Consider the following 24,947-nt stretch of genomic DNA (forward strand, 5'->3'; position numbering starts at 1 on the left):
TTTGATTCAGTCTTCAGGGCCCCGATCTCTCACTTTGTGACACAGAGGCAAATATGCCTGATACACACAAACACACACACGCACACACATACAGCTGGGGCTATTAAAGAGAGGATCTTGGTGAGTTAATTGTCTCATAAGTCAGTAAGCACAGCTGTTGGCAAGGTCAAGTTTCATTTATGGACGCACGTCACCACTCTAAATTTTGTCCGTCTTTTCCAATCTGTCTTTATTCTTCTCTACTTTCCCTTTTCCCCTCTGTGTCTGAGCCTGTCCTGTACCTGTCACCCTCCTCCCCCCCCTCTCTCTTTCTGCATGGTCGGGCTTCAGGATTGTTTGTGCCCTTCAATGAATATTAATGGAAGCGTTTGGATATGAAAATGAACTGTTTATTTACAGAGTCTCTCTCTTGTGGCCTGGTTGGCGGTGCTGACTGCCAGACTCCTGAGTATGAGGATGAAATAGGCCGGTGCTGCTGTGCTAAATAGGATTCAGGTCAGTAAGAGGCTGTGGCCAACCAGATCCGTCATACGGCTTTAGAGGAGCCTTCTGGTTTCCAAACAACACTACAGCAAAGCTCTGTATTGTTTGGAACAACTCAGGTTGCTCTGGCTCGGTCTCGGTGGCACATTTGCTTCAAATTGTGTTTGGCTGGTTCTGTGGTTTTCATGGTTTCAGATGAGTTCAACAAGGGAAGGAAGGATGAACAAAAAAAGAAACTGAATGAAAGGCAGAAGGAAGGAAGAGAAGGAGGAAGTAAATAACTAGATTTGAGAAAGGAAATGAATGAGGAAAGACAGATAGAAGGAAACAAAAGCATAAGGAGAATGAAGAGAGTAAGAAGGAGAGTGCGATGGAAAGACGACAAACAGGGGAAGAAACAAAACATAGGTGAGGAAGGAACAAACATAAAAGTGATAATACTGATGTATCTACTCTGCAACTACGATATGAAGAAAGACATAAAGTGACAGAGGGACAGAAATGAAAGAGGAACTGTAAAGAAATGGTAAGACAGAAATAAATAAATAACAATCGATCAAATGAAGCACAAAAATAAGGAAGGAAAGAGAGACAAAAGTTAGAAAAGGAAGTAAAAAGGCAAGAAGAGAAGAAAGGAACAATGCAAAGAAGATTTGATACTTGTAGTGTGTTTTCATATACTACACAAAGGGGGAAATAAAGAAGGAAAGACAGATGGAAGGAAACAAATGATGTTCAAAGGAAAGATGAAAAATGATGCAAAGAAAAGTAATTTTGTTCACAAGAAAATGAGTAAGGTCAAAAGGAAGGTAGAAATGGAAGCATATAGGAAAATAAAGAAGGACGTGAGGACAGAAGCAAGGGAAAGAAAGGAGGAATAAAAAATTAAGTAACGGTAGAAATGGTAGAAAAAGCTGCTAGATAGATGTATAGGAGTCCAATGTGTAATGCACTTCAAACTTACTGAAGTATGATACCTGGGCTATACTGATACGTTCCCCCTCTGCTGACTGTAAGACTAAACAACACTTGTGTCACATTCTGTCAATGAGGACAAGTTTCCAGTGTGTACCAGCTCATTCCCAGACTTTTAATACACACATTTAATAAGGGTTAGCTGACAAAACCTGCTGACAGTAGAGACGCTCATATAAATCGTTGTGAAGGCTGACATTGTGACAGGCTGACAGAAACACAAGCTACACATTTACATTGGGTCCGGTCACTTGTCTTGAAATAAGTAGTTTGGAAAGAATTGACGAGAAGAGCTTGAGATTGTCATGTGCTGAGCTGGGCCTGTCTGTGAGCGTCTATATTTAGACACTGTACTGTAGTTGCTCACCAATGAATCCAGGTTTAACATGGGTATTTAAGTTAGGAAGGGAGATAATTGATTTTTCTCATTGACTCTCTTACTTCACCGTTGTTCTGTGGGCAATTCAATAGCCTCGCATTTAACCAATTGATTAGATCACTTTGCATGGCCTGGAGGGACGAGCTCACACAAAGGTTTCATGGCATTACATGAACACAACTGCGTTGAACTGAGGGCTGATGATCATAACCAATGACCAGCTGATACAATTATTAATATGATGACATTATAGACAGCGTGTACTCGTGGAGCACAGTTAACTGGGTTCATAAAAAGAGCTTTCAAGAGTACATGAGCATGACAAAGACTTCACACGGGGGAAGTATTAAGTGTGGCATCAGTGAAGTGTCCAAAACAATTAAACTAAAACTGACAATAAAATAAAGAATAGTTGCTTCTATATCCAACTTCCCAGCACACATTTATGGACACAGTAAGCTTTACAAAAGAAAATGTTATTCGATCAATCAACTTGAAGCTGGAAATATAAATGTAGTAAATCTTGTTTTTTTTTTTTTAATCAATAAACACATTTGTCTCCCGTATAGAGACTCGTTATATGGATATGACAGTTGACAGAATACTGCATTGAATGTAAAAGAGTACGCTCTTCTCTTTCTTCCCCCTGGCATCTCCTCAGAGTGACCAACCAGCATCACAACACAATAAAAGATGGCACCAGGCTGCTGATACTTGCCAATAGGGATCAGCATATTTATAAATACTTTTGAAGCAGTTCACACAAAATCCAAAGGCTAAGAAGAAATTCCAAAGTAGAAATGCTGTGGATGTAAGGAGGAAGATAAACACTGGTCTAGGATCCATTTTGAGAACATCACATCCCAACAGCACTGCAGTCTGTTCAGCAAGGAGGAACATCAACAGTTGTGTCTTTACTGACACCTCTGGCCCTCTGGCCTTCATGTGACTTGTTGTTTCCACATCACACATTTCAGTCAGTTTTTAATTAGCTTCCATTTCCAGGGGAAATGTCTCATTAATAAGAACAGAAAAAACATTTGAAAGTACTTTTAGTCCCTTAAGAGTATGCAGCTTCCTCTCATTATCTGCCTCACACACTACTTAATTGATAGTTTAAATGTCATACATTCATTGTATTGTGCCTAAACCGTGTATCTAAACAGCTCTGGGACCCAATAAAATGGAAAATGACGATCCATCAACCCCCATCCCGTATCTCACCTCCTGTAGCGTCTCGTCTGCATTTCCCTTTATAGATTGGAGGCATTTCCTTTCTGCTGATGTCAGGAAGTGTGTTTTGGGGCACAGCCAGACATTGTGAGAAATGGGACAGTGCTTGTTATGCTGCTTTGTGCTCCTTTCTCTCTTGCACTCTTCTGATGAGCCACAGGAAGTGATTATGTCTCATCTACTGGCTACCACTAATGAATATATGTAGTCTCGAGTGTGCCAACACAATAACTACAGCATTTTTCATGTTTAGTTAAATTAATCTCAAAAGGTATACATATGAATTGAATTTGCATTTGAGTGAGAGATTCATAAAGTCAACTATTTTGCTCAGATCCCACACATGACTGCACAGGTGTCTTTATTCAACGTCCTCCTTCCCATCTTTAAATGAATGACAGCCATGTTGTGAGATGGAAATACATAAACAGTAGATACTGTACATATAAATAAGTGAAAGAAAGCCTTATTTTGTGATTCCATATTAATGTTTGACTATTCATTCATAACTAAAAGACAGATTAAGGAAATGATCAACTGTTCATAAAAAATAATTGGTCAAATAATTTGAATTCAATAAAATGGCAATACATTTTTTATATGCTGGAAAAATGATCATTGGCATCACTGATATACTTCTGTAATTACCCAATTATTGTAGCTTTTTAAAAGATTATTATACTATTAATTGAACTACATTATTTATTACACATTGAAAAAGTATCTCATTCCTGGCACATTACAAACTCCATAGATTAATCTTACATCTTTACAAAGAAGGAAATCCTGTTCTGTTCTTTCATTGGTCATACTGTAAATTGCATAATTTTCATACTTTATCTTCCATAAATTGGTAATTCACATATTTTCAGATCTGTCAATTTCATATTACTCATAATATATTTAGTTGTAAGCATTACTGTTGCTTTCCCATAGGCATCATTAAAGAGGATCAATGTACCTCACATCATTTATCATTGTAGTATCTCAGCAGTAATTTGTCTAAAGCTGATAGTGATAAAATTGTTTCACATTCTCTCTAATTAGACTGAAACAACGGGGAGAGTGGGCATATCAATCCAAAAAGGCTATTTTATTCTTGTTGTTTGTCAGGGACAGCAGCTGTGCTATTATAGGCTCTATTGCAGTGCACATGTGCAGAGTGTGAGTAATAGAGGGGGAAAACTGTGTCTGTATAGTTGTCAGTAGCTTGTAAGAGGATCATGTCCACAGGCCTCACATTTCATTTATATTATTACTTAAAGTAGCTAGAATCCCAAGAGCTCAGTCCTTACACCCTAGCACACGCACACGCACACGCACACGCACACACACAATGCTCTGCAGTTGACAAAGTTGTTCACCGTCATCGCAGTATATTTTTTGTTATGTAGCTGTACATGTAGGCCCTATGGTAAAACATCTCTAGCTATTGCCATGATCCTGGACTTCTGTTTTGTCCTGTTTCCTGTTTTATTTCATAAAGTACACTCCCCTTGTGTCACATCTAGTTTTACTTCCTGTCTTTGTGTGTTTTCCCACCTTTTCTGATTGTTTGCACTGCCCTGATTTGATCCTCTTGTGTCTAATCACACTTCCTTGTTGGTTCATCTTCTATGTTACCTGGTGTGGTTGGTCATGCTGTGTCTATGAATCCTGGTGTTCCCTCAGTTTTTGCTTTAAATACCTTTTTGAATTTCAGCTTTGTTAAATAAAGCTCGTCTTTTGTTATCACTATCCGCTTGTGTACTGCGTTTGGGTCCTCCTCTTGACCCCACCCTGATAACTATGTTGTCATGCTGTGTTTAGGTCACTGCTACAGTTTTCATTCATTATCATAGAAAAAGAGAACAATGGCAGCCACTACCAGCCAGCCTTCAGTGCAAAGCCACCGAAAAGTGGCCAGAGACAGCTAAACTAATTAGCGTGTTCCTATATGAAATGCATGGTGTTTGAAGCTCAGTGGAGACTACTACTGACTCGTAGAGTGGCTAGTTTTGTTCATGACAAATTATTATGAAGAGAAAGGCTCTTCTGGAATGTCTGTTCATCCGGCAGCAGTTTAGCTATTGTGGCATCACTGATAAGTGCTATAGGCTACAGTTATTACTTTTCCCTCAACAAGTAGGCCTACTGAGATTAAAATTTGAAATCCAGTAATTACAATACAGTTAGAAAACCCTATAATGCTCTGTTGCTTCAACATGTTAGGGGTATGGAGCTGTATGGAGCTGATATTAATTCCCACTGCAGTTCAGACTACTTTTCTCTTGCATTGTGTAATGAATCTGCATGGCTGCCTCCAACCAGCAGTTTATCTCTGCACCAACTGGGTTCTGCTAACAACATGAGGACAATAGGTCTCCCACATAGAGCCAGCTTTGGTGGAAACGGCTCCAAAAAACAAACATTGACAGGATACAGCAGACTGATAACTTGTTTTATTTTTTTAAGTAAACAAAACCAAATTTCAATTTACATACTTATAACAGAATTATATTAGGTCTCCAACAGCTAGCTAAAAAAAGAGTTGTGGCCAGCAGTTAGCTAATTTAGCAGTTAGCTAATTTAGCAGTTAGCTAATTTAACAGTGAGCTAATTTAGCAGTTTTCTGGTCTGGTCAACAAGCTACCACAGATATGAAGCTATTTGTGTCATAAAAACAACAAAGCTATCTATGTCACAGATATTGGGCAACAAATTAAACAAAAAATTAAAAGAAAATACACATTTAAAGAAGCTTATCACAGGACAGAGCAGACTTTTAATGGGAATATTACACATTGCATATCACTCCCACACTTTTGTGTCAGAGCTCACGAAAGTCCAAGTCTTAGCCTCCTCCTAAATTCACTGGTCGGTCGCAGCCAATCCATTAAAATCTGTTGATTCTGGTCCAAGGTTTTGCTGTGTGTGACTGAGCCTTAACACTGCAGTCCACAGTGTATTCCTCCTGGTTGGATTTATCTCAAAATCCATTCCAGTCCTTTACAGGGGGAAGAAAGGGTTATTTATGGCCCAAGAACAAGACGAAGATGCTGCTTTCCGAGTACAGGTGTAAAATTAAGTAGTAAAGTAGATTTTATGGGAGATGTGTTTTTAGTTTTAAGAAACAATCCTACTAATAATCCTACCACAGAGGGATACAGGATTCGATCAGCTCAGGCACTCTCTTTTTATGATACTAACTACAATGAAGTGTCCCAGTGAATTTATAGTTTCATTGTGTTTAAAGTATTACACATATTCATATTCCGTTATTTCATACAAAAGAGGAAAAATATGTTAGAAAAAGAGCTGCAATTTTTCCGGACGGCCAACTGCTGTTCCCCCCTCCCCCCTTTTAGAAACTGGTTGCAGCAGAGATTTCCTTCTGAGAAAATAACCTTTTCTGGACCATGTCCAGCTGTCCCACCCCTCTGAAATTGAACCTGCTCTCTAGTGTTACTGCAGCAAGGCTGTTTGGAGGGGATATGAGAGGGAGGAGGGGTTGTTCGGCCACCTCAACTTCCATCAAAGACAAGCAAGCAGGGCAACCTCTAGACTCTCGATTAAGCTCTGCTCTGCTCGTTCAGTGAATGAACAGGAAAGAAAAAGTTGAGGTGTAAAAAGCAATATCCCAAAGGCTCGGTGGGTAAGTCTCGGTCATCTTTTTCTCTGAACTGAGACATTTACTTAGTCACCTCAATTATACTGTACCACCCTGCTCTAATCTGGGGCTTTCTTCCACAGCTCACAAAACATGATGGAATGCATTTCCATACTAATGCCTAGGGAGTCATTGCCTTAAGGGGGAGTTAGCGTGTGTGGTGTGTATATAAGTGTGTGTGTGTGTGTGTGTGTGTGTGTGTGTGTGTGTGTGTGTGTGTGTGTGTGTGTGTGTGTGTGTATGTGTGTGTGTGTATTTGTTCGTGCCAAAATGACAAGTTGAGTTCCAATTGGAGGACTGTTTGCTCCGAGGCCGTCTCCGGAGACTCTATTTGCAGAGGCCTCTTGCTGAGAAGCTTAGTAGGGCGTCTGGAAATGATGAGGGCAGTAAAAAGCATCTTAACACGGCAGGACCGAGATTTTGCTTTCTGGTCTGAATTCAAGATCTAAGTGAATGTCCCTGTTCCTGTGTTTTCTCTCCTCCCCTTACAGCACAACCGAATCCTCCGAAAATTCACGAAGGATGGTGGGCGTACAAGGAGGTGGTGCAGGGGAGCTTTGTTCCAGGTAAGCCTCAAAACAGTATGCAGCACTTTGATGCATGGTAGTTTCCCATAGAATACTGATTTTCCTGCACACACTTCAATCACACTGTGTGCTTGATCCTGAAGTCGGAGCTTATTACATATTTAGGATAACATCAGGCCACCTTGCCATTGGCAACAGTTATCATTCAGACAAGACCTCTTTGCCCTTCCCACACAGATGACGCTTTTCCACTGATTGATTGACGGCAGCTCACTGTTCCTTCCACCTTTTCCATCTTGTTGTGCATTTGTGTGTCAGGCCAATTATTTTCCCGAGATTATGTTTTTCTTCTGAGCTGAGGTGCTTTTGATAAAGCCTGCAGGTAGCTGTGTGTATGAGTGTATGTCTACGTAATGTCTATGCTTATGAGGACCAAACGTGTGAGTACGGATAAAATAATTAGGAAAATTCTATCAGAGGACATTTTCTCACACACTCACTCAGACTTGAGGTTGACTTCTGAGGAGAGGTAAAATTTAGGTTGAATTTTGTACAATTTTTTGGACAAGTTGCAAAATGACACAAAGCAAGTGATTGCTGTCAATGAACTCTTCTCAGTAGCTGCGTGAACCATAGTGACACACACTGCTCTGACTTTCTGCAAGGTTGCCAATGTCACTACAGAGAAGAAAATATAAGTTAAATAGTGCATGTCTGAAATCTCAAGGTAATGTAAGTCTACACCAGGGATGCCCACACGTTTTTGGCTTGTGAGCTACTTTTAAAATGACCAGGTCCATGTGATCTACCTTTTAAAAAAGCTGTGATGGGGGGACCTCTGTCTCTGACTGTAGGTGTGTGCGGGAGCGAAACAGAGCGGAGGAGGGAATGTGAAAGTTGAATTACAGGGGGCGCGGGGTTCCGTTGGGGGAATATTTTTTTTTTTAACGGTGCGTGATCTACCTGCACTAGTGCGGGTACACTATAACCTCCCGGAGCAAGAGAAAAAAAATCAAGTTTAAGGTAAGTTTCAATTCTTTACATTCTGCTGTTATCACTTTCCAGGTTTCCATCTAAATACAGCGCAAAATTTAACAAAACTTCCAGAAAATCTGCAAATGCATATTGATGCATAATCCATCCACTACTGTAAATTTATATTTATTCGAGAAACAGTTGGTGGCTCTTAATTCTCCGGGCTTTATTGGCCACAATTTGTATTATCTTCAGTGGACATTTCATGCTTTATCAATGCAATGATTTCTTTTTCTAAGTCTGTTTCCATTGCACTTGCATTTTCCTAATATCAATACACCAACTTTCAATCTCAGCCAGGCGTAAAAGTGCACGTTTGCATTTTTGTCAGCTGCTTTATGTATTTAATGTCTTGGAAATCCTTCAAAATCCAAGCAGAGGTGAACCGGTTCAAATTGAATTCTTTTTTCAGAAAGGCATATTTCAAGGGCATTGAATAAATATACAAGAAGTGTGAACTCTTAACTTTGAGTGCACATTTGTATTCTATTTGGACGTGTTAACTTTGATGCTGCTTTGAACACAGAGGAGTGAGTGTGGAGCTCTTTCCCTATATCGAAAATTACTCAAAATCCAAATGTGGGCAAAGAGGCTGCAGCAATAACGTGCGAGCAATCAGTAGCAATTACAGCTGAGTATTAACACTGAGACCTTTTTAAATTAAGGCAAACGCACCAAGCTTAATACCTTCTTCACCACCAGATACACCTTAGAAGAACACATTTAGCAATTTCTAACAAAAACTAGTGTTTCCCCTTTGACTCGAATTCCACTGGGATACACCTGACTTTGTAAATAGGTTGCTAAAATATGTTTTGACATGAAAGTTTCTCAGTGAATCTAACACATTTTAAATTAGAGCTGAAGGTTAAAGTTGGCATATTGTGGCATAAGGGCCTTCTGCAATGTAACACAGCGAGGTAATCTCGTATTGTTGTGTGTGCACAGTGAATAAAGGTATCTGTTTCCCAAATCAAACATTGAGGCTTTCCCAGCATGTCCAGGTATTCATAAATAAGTGCCTGTTTGTCCTTCCCTCTGGCACCAACCACTCGGCGGTTTGCTGCTTCGTTTATATCTCGGCTATCTCTTCGAGCAGTTCTCCACGGCGCACTTGCTTTACTAACCACCGTACAACAGCTGGAGCAGTTAAACACTGTTCATGATCCTCCTGTGGCCATGCAGAGTATTCCCCACCCTAGTTACCTTGTTCTGCAGCCGGCTGTTTTTCACTGCAAATGAAGCCCAATTTAATGACGCATTGAGAAATAATGTTGATGAAACATTCTTATTGTACTAAGTGTACATGGACAGTGACTGGTGATGAATGATACCACTGAGCATTGTGAACTGGAGTTTGAGTTATATGTGATATGCACAAAGGGGCACGCCGTTTGAAAAAGTATTTCAACACCTTTGCTCATTTCAGAGAAATAATATACTCCCTCAGAGCACCAATCTGCTACAGTGAATATCATCTAACTCCTCATCTACACTTCAGCTATTTCAATTATTTCATATATGTCTGAATGATTAGTGCTGTGGGATCTAGTCTTTGAATATTTCATCTTCCGGGGTTCTTAACAAAAGTCGTATATATATTTGATTGGCAGCCAAAATAATATTGTAGACATTGAAATGGAAATAATACTTCTCCCTCACCTGGAAAACCAATAATGTGACTTCAAGGCTGCACTCCGGTACAGTGGTGCTATCAGAGCTCTGAGCCCTCTCAACTTCTCTTTACCTATTAATGGCCCATCTCTCTGCCCTGGAAGTCTCTGTGGAGGTCAACAACTGCATCTTAAGACATTTGCTCCCCAAGGTTAGCAAAGCAAATATAATCCCACGCTCAGGCCTGTGTCACTGCGGCTGTCCTTTGGAATATTGCTTATCCTTTCTGAGCGCTCTCAATTAGCTTTTCATTTGGTAAAGGTCACATATAACTCTAAGTGCTGCATCCGTTTCCCCTTTGCTCTCACCTCCTCTTCCTCAGACATGTCATGAGTTTTACTCACTGTTGTGTTTCTTCCTATAGCTGAACCATTTCTTCATATCGCTGTAATTAATGGAAGCACGCAGGACATGTGTGATTCATTTAATTGATGTGCTCATTAATTTGCGTCTGGTGTATAATTTTATAATTCAACTGAACTTTAATTAACATTGCAGTGCAACTTACAACTTGAGTGCCTGCTGTGTTTTATAACTTTATTTAAACATATTAAATTATCAAAGGAACAATAAAATAACTCAAGCCAGCTAATAAACTGCCATTGAAAGGTTTCAGATGATATAATTTAAAAATAATACCATTACCAATTAGTTTTAATTTGTTTAATGCTTTTGATAGAATAATTAGTTTCGTTACAGATTATCATTATTTCATACAGGTCAGTCTGTATTTAATGAAATCAGTCAAGTGACAAAAGCAGGCCATTACAACTTTACTTACACATTTCTTATCTGTCTGATTGCATCAATCTCTTATATATTTTTATGAGTCGTAATGCGATGTTATTTATGATATTGAGTCACTTTGATTGCTTCTCTGTGTTTATTGCTGTGTGGATGTGGAGCAGCGGCGTCACTTAATGGAGATTGACATGTGCAAGATAGACAGATTGATTTATGGAAGGCCTCCTCAGGCTGTGTGCATACACTTCTCTTTAAGAAATGATATTCATCAAATCAAATCAAATCAAATGTATTTGTATAGCCCAATATCACAAATTATAAATTTGTCTCAGTGTGCTTTACAGACTGTACAGGTCATGACACCCTCTGTCCTTAGACCCTCGCATCGCACAAGGAAAAACTTCCTAAAAGAAACCCCAAAATTAAAGGGGGAAAAATGGAAGAAACCTCAGGGAGAGCAACTGAGGAGGGATCCCTCTCCCAGGACAGACAGACGTGCAATAGATGTCATGTGTACAGGATAAACAACATAGTACAAATACAACATTTGACAGAAATGATGTTGTGTTGGAAAAAAAAGAGAAAGTATGGATGAATCCAGGAAACTGTCAATAAGGCTTCCCAGTGTCCAGCAGGACCAGGTCAGCAGGCGCTGTCACGATTCATGATCCTGACGTAAACTTTATCAGTGGCAACCTGCCACATGAGAGACAGACACTCCGGGGATGATACCCCGGATGGTGAGTTAGTAACATACATTTACACAAATGCATACAGATAGAGAGGGAGAAGAAGGGAGAAGAAGAGAGGGGAGGGAGGGGAGGAGAGAGGAAGAGAAGGAAGAGAGCAGGGAGGTGTCCCCCGTCAGTCTAAGCCTATAGCAGCATAACTAGGGGCTGATCCAGGGCAAACCTGAGCCAGCCCTAACTATAAGCTTTATCAAAAAGGAAAGTCTTTAGCCTACTCTTAAATGTGGAGAGGGTGTCTGCCTCCCGAACACAAACTGGAAGCTGGTTCCACTGGAGAGGAGCTTGATAGCTGTAGGCTCTGGCTCCCATTGTACTCTTAGAGACTCTAGGAACCACAAGTAACCCTGCAGTCTGGGAGCGTAATGCTCTAGTTGGTTTATAAGGTACTATGAGATCTTTAAGATATGCTGGAGCCTGACCATTAATTGATTTGTAAGTCAGGAGAAGGATTTTGAATTCTATTCTGTATTTTACCGGGAGCCAGTGCAGAGCAGCTAATACAGGAGTAATATGATCCCGTTTCCTTGTTCTTGTCAATACATGTACCGCTGCATTTTGGATCAACTGAAGAGTCTTAAGCGACTTTTTGGGACAACCTGATAACAATGAGTTACAGTAATCCAGCCTTGAAGTAACAAATGCATGGACTAGTTTTTCTGCATCATTTTGAGACAGGATGTGTCTTATTTTTGCAACGTTACGTAGATGAAAGAAGGCAGTCCTTGAGATTTGTTTTATGTGGGAGTTAAACAACAGATCTTGATCAAAGATGACGCCAAGATTCCTTACAGTGGTGCTGGAGGCCAAGTTAATGCCATCCAGAGCTTCTATGTCATTAGAAAATGCGTTTCGGAGGCGTTTAGGGCCAAGTATAATAACTTCAGTTTTGTCTGTGTTTAACATCAAAAAGTTGCTAGACATCCAAGTTTTTATGTCCTTAAGGCATGCTTGAAGTTTAGCCAATTGATTGGTTTCATCTGGTTTAATTGATAGATATAATTGGGTATCATCCGCATAACAATGAAAGTTTATAGAGTGGTTCCTTATAATATTGCCCAAAGGAAGCATATATAAGGTGAATAGAATCGGTCCAAGTACAGAACCCTGCGGAACTCCAAGACTGACTTTGGCTGTCATGGAGGATTTATCGTTAACAAGTACAAATTGAGATCGCTCAGATAAATAGGACTTGAACCAGCTTAGTGCGGTTCCTTTTATGCCAACACAATGTTCCAGTCTCTGTAGTAGAATGTCATGATCAACAGTGTCGAAATTGTGAGATTTATGAATTTTTGGCTGCTGCTGATGACGGTATGTGGAATTGGAGAAGTGGATCTTAAGATGAAACTATACCAGGGAGGGCTGTTGATGCTGTACATGTTAGGGAAAAGGTACTGCTTTGATTTTATACCCTTTTCATATACTCATATTCACATTTGCATAACAGAGGCTTGTTCTGGGTACTGAACTACATATTTTTACCTTTTCTCTATCTTGTTTTGTATCTTGCATCTTATACATAGTCTAAATGTTTTTATTCTCTCCCTCTGAATGTAGCAACATTCATTATTTTTGTTCCTCTATGCACTACATACAATATACTCGTATCTTGTTCACCCCCCATCCTTTGATTTCCCTGGAAGCCTTCGTTACAATAAATTGGGGTCTTAAAATAACTGTAATTTCTCTTAATGTCTAAACGCTGCAACACAACCTTGTCCACACTGCCGGGAATAAAGATCTTGTGAGAAAACACTGCATTGGCACATTTACATATATTGAGTCCGGAAAATATTGGCTTCAGTCCATAACATGCAGTGTTAGGGTTAGTCTTTGAGTTCAGAATATAAGTAGCTTGGTGGAGCATCACAGTTCATTTCTTGATCTCAAAAACAGCAGTTGACAAAACGATTTTAAAGTTCCACGTATTTGCTTGTTTCAGAGCTTTTGACCCTACCACCGTTTCTTCATCAGCAGGAGTTCATTTAGTTGTCTTAAAACTGTCAAACCTTTCATTATTCTCAGCACTTTTAGGACCTCTTGTCCACGACAGCTGAGTAACATACATCTGCAAATCAGACACGACCAGGGGCGACCGGCCATCTGGAAGCTCTGGAGGACTCCTGAACTGTCCCAGGCCGCACCGGCTGGTGGTCATAGGGTTTTCATCTTTTCATTTCTGATGTCAGTAGTTACTGTATGGGTCAGTCTGAACCTCGCAGCAGCAGACGGCACCGAGCGGAACGCTGCCTTTCAAACTGGGCCAATCTAATCTTTCAATTTTAAAAGGGGGGTATACGCGCAGCCCCTCCCAATTTGGACTGACCCTCGTTTGATTGTAGTTTTTGATGATATATTGAAAAACATTGCGTATCTGAGTGTGTGAACTATTTTAGCCCTCTGGAGTGCACATGTCTTGGTACAGAGTCAGCACCTCAGCTTTTTTTTGATGCTTATAGAAACTGAGGAGCCAGGTTTCATCAAGACATCCTAAAGTGTCTTAAAGGTCTTCTGCATCGTCAGATTCTCTTTATACCACAAAAAATGTATTTGTGTTAAAATCACTTTAGGGCACTTACATTACAGGCCTACAGGACCCAGGACAGGACTTGCTGTCATCAGTGGTATAGCTATACAGCGTGCTGTCTTCTCTGCACTGCCAGCTCTCTCTTCCCACACGAGACATCTGAGGGCCCGTCTGCCAACAGAATTTAGGGTCTGGGTACGTTGTCCCTCTGTGTGGTCATAATCCTGCTGATAGTCTCCCAGTTGGGGAGATGTAATGGGGCATCACTGCAGTCTGTGAAGCAGTGGGATTTTTCCATGTCAGGTCCCACCCGGCGCTTGTGACAGAGCTGTGGAGGACAGTTAACGGGAGGATGGAGAGAGGAAGAGCTACACACATGCGCACACATACAGTCATTATAGCCACAGCCCTCCATTTGATGAAATTTGTGAGAGGGATCCATATTATCCAAGACTTTGTTGTTGCTCATTTAGGTTTGAAATATTTAGCAGCCAATTGATACTGTTTGTGTCATTATCACACATGCAATAATAAGGCTCATTTCAAGCAAATGAAAGTTCTTGCATAATTCAAAGTAATTAGAATCAAGAACTATTTTCATGATCGTTTACAAATACATGCTGTTCAATTAAAGTGCTACTTCCTCTAAATGTCAAATAATCCAATGTTGTCATTTACCATGAGTTGTGTGTAGACATGCAGGTCAGAGTATAATGGAAGTTCTGTAAATGGAATACAATAACAAAATGTTCATTTTGTTCATATTCTGTTGAACTTGTCTTTCCTTTTTGTTTTTTTACAACAAAGAATTTATTTTTGTAAATATGTTTGTAGTTTAAACATCAGTTTAGCTGCAATGACATTGTCACACTCCAGCAGCTGCCTCTGGGTTACAGAGTAATGTTACCTACAGTGGGATGCTTTCTCTTTGTCACTGTTGTGTCCCATTGACTGCCTCCTGTAAGTCATGGGCCTCTTTGATTTAGCGAGACATTTTTAGGCATCTAACATCGCGTCAATCCATGCCTTCTTTATTTCTGTCATACTACAGCTTTGATATGCCGCAGCATTGCAGCGTATTAATATTCTCTGATTGTTTCAGTTCCCTAATATGCTTGCTGACACATGTGTTCTTGTTTCTTCTGCTGAGTTCTGACAGCAGGACTTAAAGCTCTGCAGTCTCAGGTTCGTTTGTGAATGAAACCATTCAACAGGTAACAGGTACTTTAGCCTTAGGCCTGTACAATCATTTGTGATGAAGTCTCATGAATGTGCATCTCTTCCTGAATACATGGCCATGTTTCACCATGTTGAAATGATCGATTTATCACAGTTTGGTGATTCCTTCTTGGAACACTTGTAGGAAGTAGCCTGATGCATTTTCTGAAAGAACTTAAACCGGCTGACATGTCAGCCAACTCTCCAATTTAAATGGGATGAAAGCTTTTGGCAAGTGTTGAGTAATGTATGCAGTGCTCTAGTTAGGATTATGGTTGTGCTCTCTGCTGTTAACAAAGCATGGAGGACAGCTCTTGATCTTGAATGTGAGAGCATCTGATTTAATCATCAGATCTTATCCTACGTCTCTACATCTGATGCTTAGCTTTTTTTTTTTTTTTTTCAAGGCCCTCAACCCCGTCAGAGCATTTTGTCACAGTTTCTCATCCCAAGAACTTCAGTTAATCCTGTGTTTCCTCCTCCTCACACTCTTGTTGTCATAGCTAGCAGTATTTTTTAGCAAGCTGGTGAGAGGATTAACCTTTTTTTATAAAAAAAAGTTTTACATTCTACTGAGACAAGAACCAAGCACCAATTATAGAATTTTATCCGCCAGTTGTAAAGTCCAAAAAGCAGTGTTGTGAAAAATCCCCTTAAATGTTTTTTCACTGAACACTCCAGCTAAGCTCCTCTCTGAATCAATGGAGGAGGCTAATTGGCAGGTACTTTGTAAATGTCTGGCGAGTAGCAAGTTCTTCTTCAAGTGACAATTGCTGATCGAAAACCAATTAAAGGCACAGACACAACCGACAGGGCAACGCACCATTTACCGCCTGCAGGTTTATGGGAAGAAAATGGATATCCGATAGTACATCACCAGCTTGTTTTGAGTGTACCCAAGACGGCACCTGTGCTGGAGGTGGAAATAAGACTGTAAAAATTGCAGAAGCTTCTGTGTTGTGGGGGGAAGTCTGCTGAGAAGAAGCTTCCCAGTGGTGGCATCAGTACCTAAAGAGTGCAGGAGATGCTTTCTGACAGCCAGCACTACACACCTGAGGCTGTTTGATGGGCCTCCAGCATCTAACTAAACAGATTTCTCCCCATTGGAGATGACAGTTGCAGTAAGGATTTCTCCTACCTATTATGGTGAAATATTACCATCTGCACTGATATGCTGCTCCAGTCTTTTTCCATTTTGGTACACAGCGGTACCATCGCAGTATTTTTCCTCTTTGCAGTTTAGTGTTGAGGTGTCACCAATGGAATGGATAATACTTTGGATCATTTTTTCTTGCACATTTTAAAACTGTGAAAAGGAAGAAAACGCTTATTTTTCTAAGATAGGATTTTACTCTCTGTGTGCAGACATTTGTTACATCCACTAAAGCACTCGCACAGCCATTTAAAAAAGTCTTGCGGACAATGGAATTATTCTATTTACTTTTACAGCACTGATATCAGACTGCTGTTGTGATGGACACTTCTCTTGTCTCAAACAAAAGCCCCCTCCTATGGACCCCTGTCCTGGTTTCTCCTTGTGTGTGTGTGTGTGTGTGTGTGATGGAGTTCACATTCAATATGTTCACACTGAAAGAAAGTCTGTGGCAGAGAGCCTGTGTGGTGTTAAGGATCACTGCACAGACACACACAGGAAAATAATTCCAACAATTTCGGCAGAGAGGTGGAGAACATGTGGGGATACTGTTAAGGCAGTATTTACATTTTTAGTAAGCTGTCAATTTATAATGTGATATTTGGAAAATTCTACACATACACACTCCAGTTGGATCAACACAGACATATACACCTGCACAAATATACACACTTGTGTACACACAGCGACAGCTGTGGGTATAAAGTGGCAGTGTGATGGCAGAGGTTCACTGTATCTACCCTCCACTGACTGACAGCAGGGAGAGAGAGGGCGAGAGGAGAGCAGGAAAGGAAACAGGACAGAAGAAGAGATTAAGTAAGGTAGAAAATAAACAGACGGAAGACATAAGAGGGGAGGAGAGAACACAACATGAGAGAAATTATAAAATGAAGAGATGGTGAGAGACACAACGGGAAAGGAATTATAAGCAAATTATGTAAGTTAAGGGAAGAAAAAAAAGGGAAGGACATAAAAGAAGAGGGAGGCACAATCAGAACAAGAGAAGAAGAAATGAAGGAAAGGAGAAGAGAGGAGGAGGAGAGGGAAGATGAAAGGAGATGAGGATGGGCTGAAGAGAGGGTATATGAGGAGAGAAGTCAGGTCCAAGTTAGACCAAGCGCGGAGATGAAAGCAGAGGCACCCGAGTGGAGGTTAACAGAAAGAGAGCTGTGGGATGAATAGAGTTGAAGGTTGGACGGGGGGGTTGGGGGATCGTCTTAAAAAGCCACGCAAAGAAAAAAATGTTATAAATTGAAAAATATTCCTTATGGTTGACAGTAACCCTGTGATGATGGGTGCAGACTCTTTCATCACCTCCTTTAAATCCTTAAATTCCACAGGTCAGTGTCAGTCTGTGGCTGGCTGTCAATCACCCTGCTACTGCAAGCACCACTGGCCTCCAACTTACACTGACAAGAGGAGAACTTTCTTTTCACGTTCTCCTTCTTTGATCTGTACTGATCACTTAAGATACGTTCATTCAAAAGTGGCTGTCTGGGTTACTCTGTACGTTCACTCCATCTTATTTAAATGTCTTTTCACTGATTCTTTTGCACTTTTTCACCCTTTCTCTGTCAGTTCCTTGATGTTTTATTTCCTATTTCTACTCTGATGGTGTGTTTAAATAGCTGTCTTCATCTTTTGCTCACTTTCAGACTGTCGTCGGGTGACAAAAAACAAAGAATCGTTTCTCTCTATTGTGTATTATAAAGCTGCAGTTTATACACAGAATAAATTAGTCAAAAATATGATGCATTAAAAAGAACCACATGTTATCATTCATGGTAAATTGCGATCTCAGTGACAAGTTGGACGTGGGCCGGGTATTTAATTGAACTGTATTGTGTAAAATTGTGTTGGAAAATCTCTGTAGGCTGTGTTCTGAATGACATTAGCGCTGCGTGAAAAGAACGCAGCCCTCTCATTCACTTCAATGAGGCCGATGCGTTGAAGCAGCAGGAGTAAAGAATGCCTCGGCTCCCCTGAGATCTGGTGACATTGAGCATCACAACATATGATTCACATCATGCTTCTCATGAAAACATTCAGATAGCCCTCTTAACCTGTATGGAAGCATCCTCATTTTTAAGTTTCCTTGTCCATTTCTTTCCCTTAATTTGTATTTGTTTTTGTGTGAGTATATCTCGTACAGCCACACTGTGCCAGTGAAGTATTTCCATTTTTGCATTTGTAAATGGAGTCCTTGTTAGCCAATGCACTGCCTACTTGGAGCAAAATGAGGTTGGGTTGTCTTGGTTTCATTGGCAGTGCCGTGATGAGGGAGAAAAGGAGCAGTTTTGCAATTTATAAGGCTTTTATTACATGTTAAATGCCATACACTCTTGTGTAGCCCTGCCACACTCACTGCCACACACACACACCACACACTGAGGAGATGATGTAATCATAAAAAGGACAGTTGTAAATCAGATAGCACACATGAATACATTCTGAGTCTCTTTCTGTTTGTTCATCATAAGTGTGAATTTGATCTGCCCATCAAATCTTCACTCTCATCATTCTCTTGGGAAATGAAAAACTGCCCTTTATTGTCATGTGTTAGCTGTACCCGTTAGCATGTGTGTGGTTAACTGTGAGTCAGCATTCGCGTTGCAGTCAGCCATGTGAGTCAAAGCTGTGTATGTTCCACATATATTAACATCTCCTGAAGACAATATCATATCAGGATACACTGATGGCCCGCTTTATATCTAACCACCGACATCTTTGGCAAATAGCATTTCCTTTTATTGTTACTGATACTGTGTACTGAGGGGATAACAGATTGTGATATAAATCAAATAATCTGCCGCCGTCTGAGCCAGCTGCGGGACAAAGTAGATTACAGAGGAAAATACACGATTACATCTGGTTCTCTTCATCTGGATGGTGTTTATTTTAGGTCATGTGCTACTCTGTCTGCGGCTATGTTGTGTGTTTAGCTTCTCAAGGTAGCATTTAGGAGAATTAGTGTATAGTGTGTGAGCAGTGCAGCAGTTTAGTGACAGTACAGTAAGTTGCTAATGCTTGTACTCCATTCTTTCCTTTTGAGTTACATGTCCTGGGTAAACCGTGCTCCTTACAAACACCCCCAGAGGGAAACAAATGACACACAATGCTGAGGACAGATTGCTTACAGATGTCAGCAGGTGCTTTATGATCCACCTCTGCTCCTACATATATCAGTTGTTTAGTAATGTGAAGCATAACAAAACAATATAATACAGTACATGTCACGTTTTTAGATTGATATTGTTTTCCCCGTTTTGAATTGAGATTTTTCAACAATAACCAAACGAGCAGGTGAGTGAAAACAATCACTATGGAGCAACTCGCTGTTGATACAACTTCTCTTTGTCTTCGAGGATCTGCAGAGGAATGTCAGCAGAATGCATAAAGCTGAGTATTATATCACAGGCTTGTGTTGTGGTGCCTGCCGTGCTCTGAGAGACGTAAAGATTAAGCTACATCCTCGGGCTCTCTGCGCTCAACCATTCTGCTTATGGAGGCTGAATAATAGCTTGCATAATAAGTGCGAGGTGGCTGGCGGAGGAAGACTTTATGCAGAGTGCACCGGCAGACACTGATGGCTTCAAATGCAGATGAGTCAATAGTGGTCAGACGCACATCAAACTCCTAATGCTGCTACTGCCTCAATGAGTAGTTAGTGAACAGAAGAGTACAAGAGCGGGATATATTCACTGGCAGCCCAACACAGATAGCATGATGTGATTTCTGTTTCGCAGGTCAAAGGCATACTATCGAGGTTTCAACTCTTTTTACACGTTCGGTGCCAAATAACTGTTGTTGGTGTTGGCGAGGACTTAACAACCGCGCTGAGACTGAGACTGGGCTGATTTGCGGTCTCAACTAAAAATGCTTATAATCAGTTATTTCTTTGTGACACCAGAAAACATAAATATACACATAGAGTGAGGTCCAGCACCGTGTAGCAGGACCTGCTGTCAGTGTCCATGATGCGGTCTGATACTGAAGCTCACTTTGTTAACTGGCCGTCTGAACTAATCGGCTTTAGGGAATGTTACATACGACCAAAATAACTCCACAATAACCAAAACTGTTGTAAAGTAAGTTGGTCAGTAGAACACACCACATACATTAACAACAAGACATGTTACTTTGTATTACAATATAGCAAAAGAATACAAGAAGACACCAGTCGTCAGGCGTCACCTGTGGAGAGGCAGTCTATAGTTGCAGTTTTATAAAAGTGTACTGACCCCAGTTTCTGCTGTGTGGGCCTTTTATTATATAGACTCCTGTTTTTTGGACACCACTTAGGTAAAAAAAACTACATGTGGCCCCCATGGCTGAATGGTCTCATTTCATCCATCTTCCATGAGACAATCTCCACTCAAGGTCCACTTAGTAACTTGTTCCTAGAGCTTTCAACCATATCGCACAATTTCCATCAACACATAGTCTCCTCAGCGGTTGTGGAACTTGAGAAGTTCCCCCTTTCCATTGTTGTTGAGCACATTTAGGACTTTTTGTACATGTTGGCTGAAAAGTTTGAATTTAAAGTTGATTCTTGATCTACGAGCATCCTTTTGACTCAACACAACAATTTATTTGGGCTGCCAACACACACAGACACATTGGAATATACATTAGTAAAAAAGTCTTGTTTGTATAACTTAGAAAGCTGTACTCTTTTCCTCTTCAACCATATTTATATCAAAGGTTACAGCGAATAAAACAGTTTATCTGAGTAAATCACTCCGTCATATGGTCGGTCCCACACACAGAAACATAAAAAGTCTTTGTGCTGCATCACTTTGAGTTTATCTCGGCCCGTCAGCAGCAGAGGTGACCTGAACATCTGGACTAGTGGGAGTTCTTCTGCTGATCTGCTGGACCTATGGGATGGCACTGAGTCCACTAACACCCACATACACACTTTTAAACACATCCCATGCTGTTTTATGTGGCCAACTTCTGAATATTATGAGCTCAAAAATGTTCATTACGGTTATGTTCCTGCCAATTTCACTTTGGTGCCTTCCACCTTTTCTTCCCGAGCAGAATGACTGTGTTGTGCATAAAAAGTGATGGTAAAAGAAGTGAACATAATGAATGGTATATCTTCCTTTTTAAACATCCCCATTTCCTTTCCAAATCAGAATTTGGAAACCTTTCAAAATCCTGCAAAGCATTGAACTCATAATTATATTTACCGCTTCATTTCCACTATTTTCTGTTTTTTCCTTGGACCCACAAAACCGTCCTTTCTTATTCTAACACATCAGTTAACTGAGCTAAGAGCCAAGTAAATGAGATTCGCTCTTCATCCACTTTCAGAGATCGGATTTTCCCATTTTTCAGTCCAATGTTGCCCCCCAGCCCACGTACGGGCCCGGCGTGCTACCCTTTGCCCGACATTGAACAGCAGATAACTCCGTATAAATACATAAGCTGCCGTGGGTTGGGCCGAGGATGGAGCCTCCATTAAGTTGGGTAATGCAGCGCGATGCTGTTTAAGAGGTTAACAAAGCTCCCCAGAAGGACTCTGCTGCAGTTCTACCACATAGCCTGTAGATTCCTCACCGGACTGGACTGCAATGGGTGACCCCCCGCCGATCACCAAATCTGCTCCACACATCTGAGCAAGGACACAAAGATGAATTATCTACGTGGGTCTCACAGCGGGGACTGAGTGGGATAGGCAGATAATGACATAACTATTCATTTGCCCTCATCTTTGGCTTTCCTTTCATCACTCGTGCCCAGCAGTGATTTTTCGTAATACGTTTTACCATATGTGGAATGATATTGTGTTCGGTCTCCTTGAGATAGCGGTGAGATGGTGATGAAAGAGAGGTGTGTGTCAGAGCGAGAGAGGAAGGATTAGATGTGTACAGTTCACTGTTGATGCAGTGTGGCAGCCTTTTACTCAATCTGCTCGTTGGAATAACCTTTTCCCCACTCTGTCCCATTGAGAAATTACATCAACGGCACTTGACACGAGAATCTATTTCAAACGTAGGAAATCATTTTCAATTAAGGTGCATTTACTGGGGCACATACACGGTCCTTAATCCACCCAATCCCTCCCTGCTAACCAATATTTCATCCAGTTGATTTCTGTGTTTTCTCTCAAAGGTCATAAAAAAAGCCACACTCTGCGATTTGTAACCAAAAACGTGTTGACTCACCAGTCTGGTGAAGTAACACATTTATAAGATGTTGACTTGAACAGAATTAATGGTGTTTTTCATGCATGGCAAGACAGATTACTCTTTTTAGCTTCACTGCAGCCTTCACTGCAAAGTTGTCTCACCATCTTTCATACACTTTCCTATAAACTTAACTCAGCAAGCCGTCTGCATAGCAATGAGCATGTGAATCAATGGCAATGTGAGGCAGCTGAAATTATGACATTATCTACAAGCGGGCAATTGTACTGATCCAAATCAATCAATCACAAAGCCGCTCTACAGGAAATGACTCAATTACTGCACCTGTCAAACTCACTGTGGTCAGACAGGAGGAGTCACGTTTTAAAGTGTTGAATGCTGTGTTGAATTTAAAGGCTCGCCATCAGACTGTAGCTTTGCAAAATACAATGTGAAGGAGATGTTTTAAGGCTACAAACATTAAAGGGTTGATTCACCCAAATCACAATTAAACACATTTCCTCACTGACCCATACTGGTATCTATTAATACAGATCGTTTAATGGAATTGGGTGTTTGTAGGTGTTTTGAATATATTTCAGTCGTAATATATCCATAAGATTACACGTGTTGTATTGCATACTCTCAGGGCAGGTTTAACAGACTCAGGTGAAGCTGGGAAACGTGTGTCTTTGAGAAAACGACAATTGTGGCAAACATTTCCTTATTAAAGTGGCTTGAGAAAGCCAAAAGAAAAAAAAGGAGCTTTATTGAATTAACATCCTTTTGCTAATCTTCAGTTGCAAATCAACTCAAGGCTACAGGTGTCCATCATGAGCCAGGTTTTATAAAATCATAACTGACCCGTTACCTGCAATTATCTCGACATCAATGTTGCCAGACCTGCGATCTGGCCTCTCCAAAACACACAAAAGTGTTACGCACAGCTGGCACAGCACGCATGCGTTCCATCATTATTCTGACACAGACTCTCTGGTAATCCACCTTCTATGCACTGTTACCAAGAAGTGCAACACCAGACCTTTTATTTATTACTTTCTTTGTGTACCCACGTCATTTAATCGAATTCATCAAACTTCTTTCTAACGACAAAGTAGTCCGTAGTTGTTGAAAAGTGTGAGAAGTCAGTGGATGTCCTCGAGTAACTGTGACATTGTTTCTGGAAAACACGTGAGCCTTTCTCCTTCCTGAGAGCACCCTCAGCAAAACTCCATTCACTTCAAGAACGCATCAAAACCTGGACAGGTAAAAACCTTAAACGTGTCTGCTCATGATGACTCAACCCCTTAAGATGATCGATTCGTGTGGATACAGTAATTTGACTTCATGACTCAATCCCAGATGACAATGCACTTTATGTTACTGAATGTTTTCCATTTGCCACGCTGTGTTCAGTAATGTTATTTTAGTTCTAAACAAACCCAAACAGGACAACTAGTCCCCTGTTGATTTCAGGTTTTCAGTTATTTTAAACATCTTACAGTCTCATAAATCAAAACATAATCAGCCTCACTTTAATTTTAGAACAATTAGATTTCCAGTTTAAGTTTTAAATAGAGATTTGATGCAGTGAAGCTTTTATTTACGTCCTGACTGTGTGAAACGTGACAGCACAATGAGCCTGGTACCAGTTAAACTCTTCCTGTGGGCTCTTTATTTGTATAAGCCATCACATTATTCCATTCTGATGCTCAGAGCCCACCTACTGCCCTCGAATTAGCAGACGGATGACTTCACGGAGCTTTAACCATTCCACACGCCCACAGGAGGAAGCTGCAGGGTGCTGCTCCTCAGCTGAAGGTTAACCAGGCTAAAATCAGTTTCATTATCACCCTAGCTTCATTTGACTTCATACATTTCCCCCTCTGAGCGTTATGGGGTCTTGTGTCGGCCTGTCAGGCCACAGACCTCGGGAGGAATTTACACCCCGGTCGGCCTGATGTAAATTCAACCGGCATTTTTATGAGCTGCAGCGAGACATACTGAGCTGTCGTGCTGCTGGAGGGGGGGGGGGGGGGGGGGGCAGATAAATGGATGTAGTTGACCAGCATTTGCAAACAAATCACAGTCGGTGAGGAACCAATGTGATTTGTTTGTGTATTCAGGATACGGAAGGATTGATGAATATTTCTTTCATTACAATTAAAGCAGATTGAGAGGAGAGAGCTCAGTCAGCTGTCTGTCCTCCGGGCTCTCAAACCAGAAACTCTCTGGACCAATCTACTGTGAAAAAACTCTTTAAAACCATGGTCGAATCAATGTCCATCAAAAAGTCAGGACCAATGTAAAATAAATGACGAAAATAATGAAAAGCCATTTTTAGTAAATACAGGTGCATGTTGTGCATGTTTCTTACAGTGCACACTATCCATCCGTCCTTCATTCTCTATATATATAAGCGTGGGATTTTAAAGCGTTTTATTTCACCTCAATCTAGTATCTA

General features: G+C 40.7%; 1 protein-coding gene across 2 annotated transcripts in view; it reads left to right on the forward strand.

Moving 5' to 3' along the window:
* Positions 1–24,947, forward strand: part of ca10a (carbonic anhydrase Xa) — a 180,158-nt gene that overhangs the window by 19,174 nt on the left and 136,037 nt on the right. For both annotated transcript variants that reach the window (XM_029457178.1, XM_029457177.1), the window contains one exon: positions 7,211–7,285. In XM_029457178.1, coding sequence (XP_029313038.1) covers positions 7,211–7,285 — 75 coding nt within the window. The remainder of the gene's footprint in view (positions 1–7,210; positions 7,286–24,947) is intronic.

Source organism: Cottoperca gobio, chromosome 19, assembly GCF_900634415.1.
Source record: "Cottoperca gobio chromosome 19, fCotGob3.1, whole genome shotgun sequence".
Taxonomy (NCBI): Eukaryota; Metazoa; Chordata; class Actinopteri; order Perciformes; family Bovichtidae; genus Cottoperca; species Cottoperca gobio.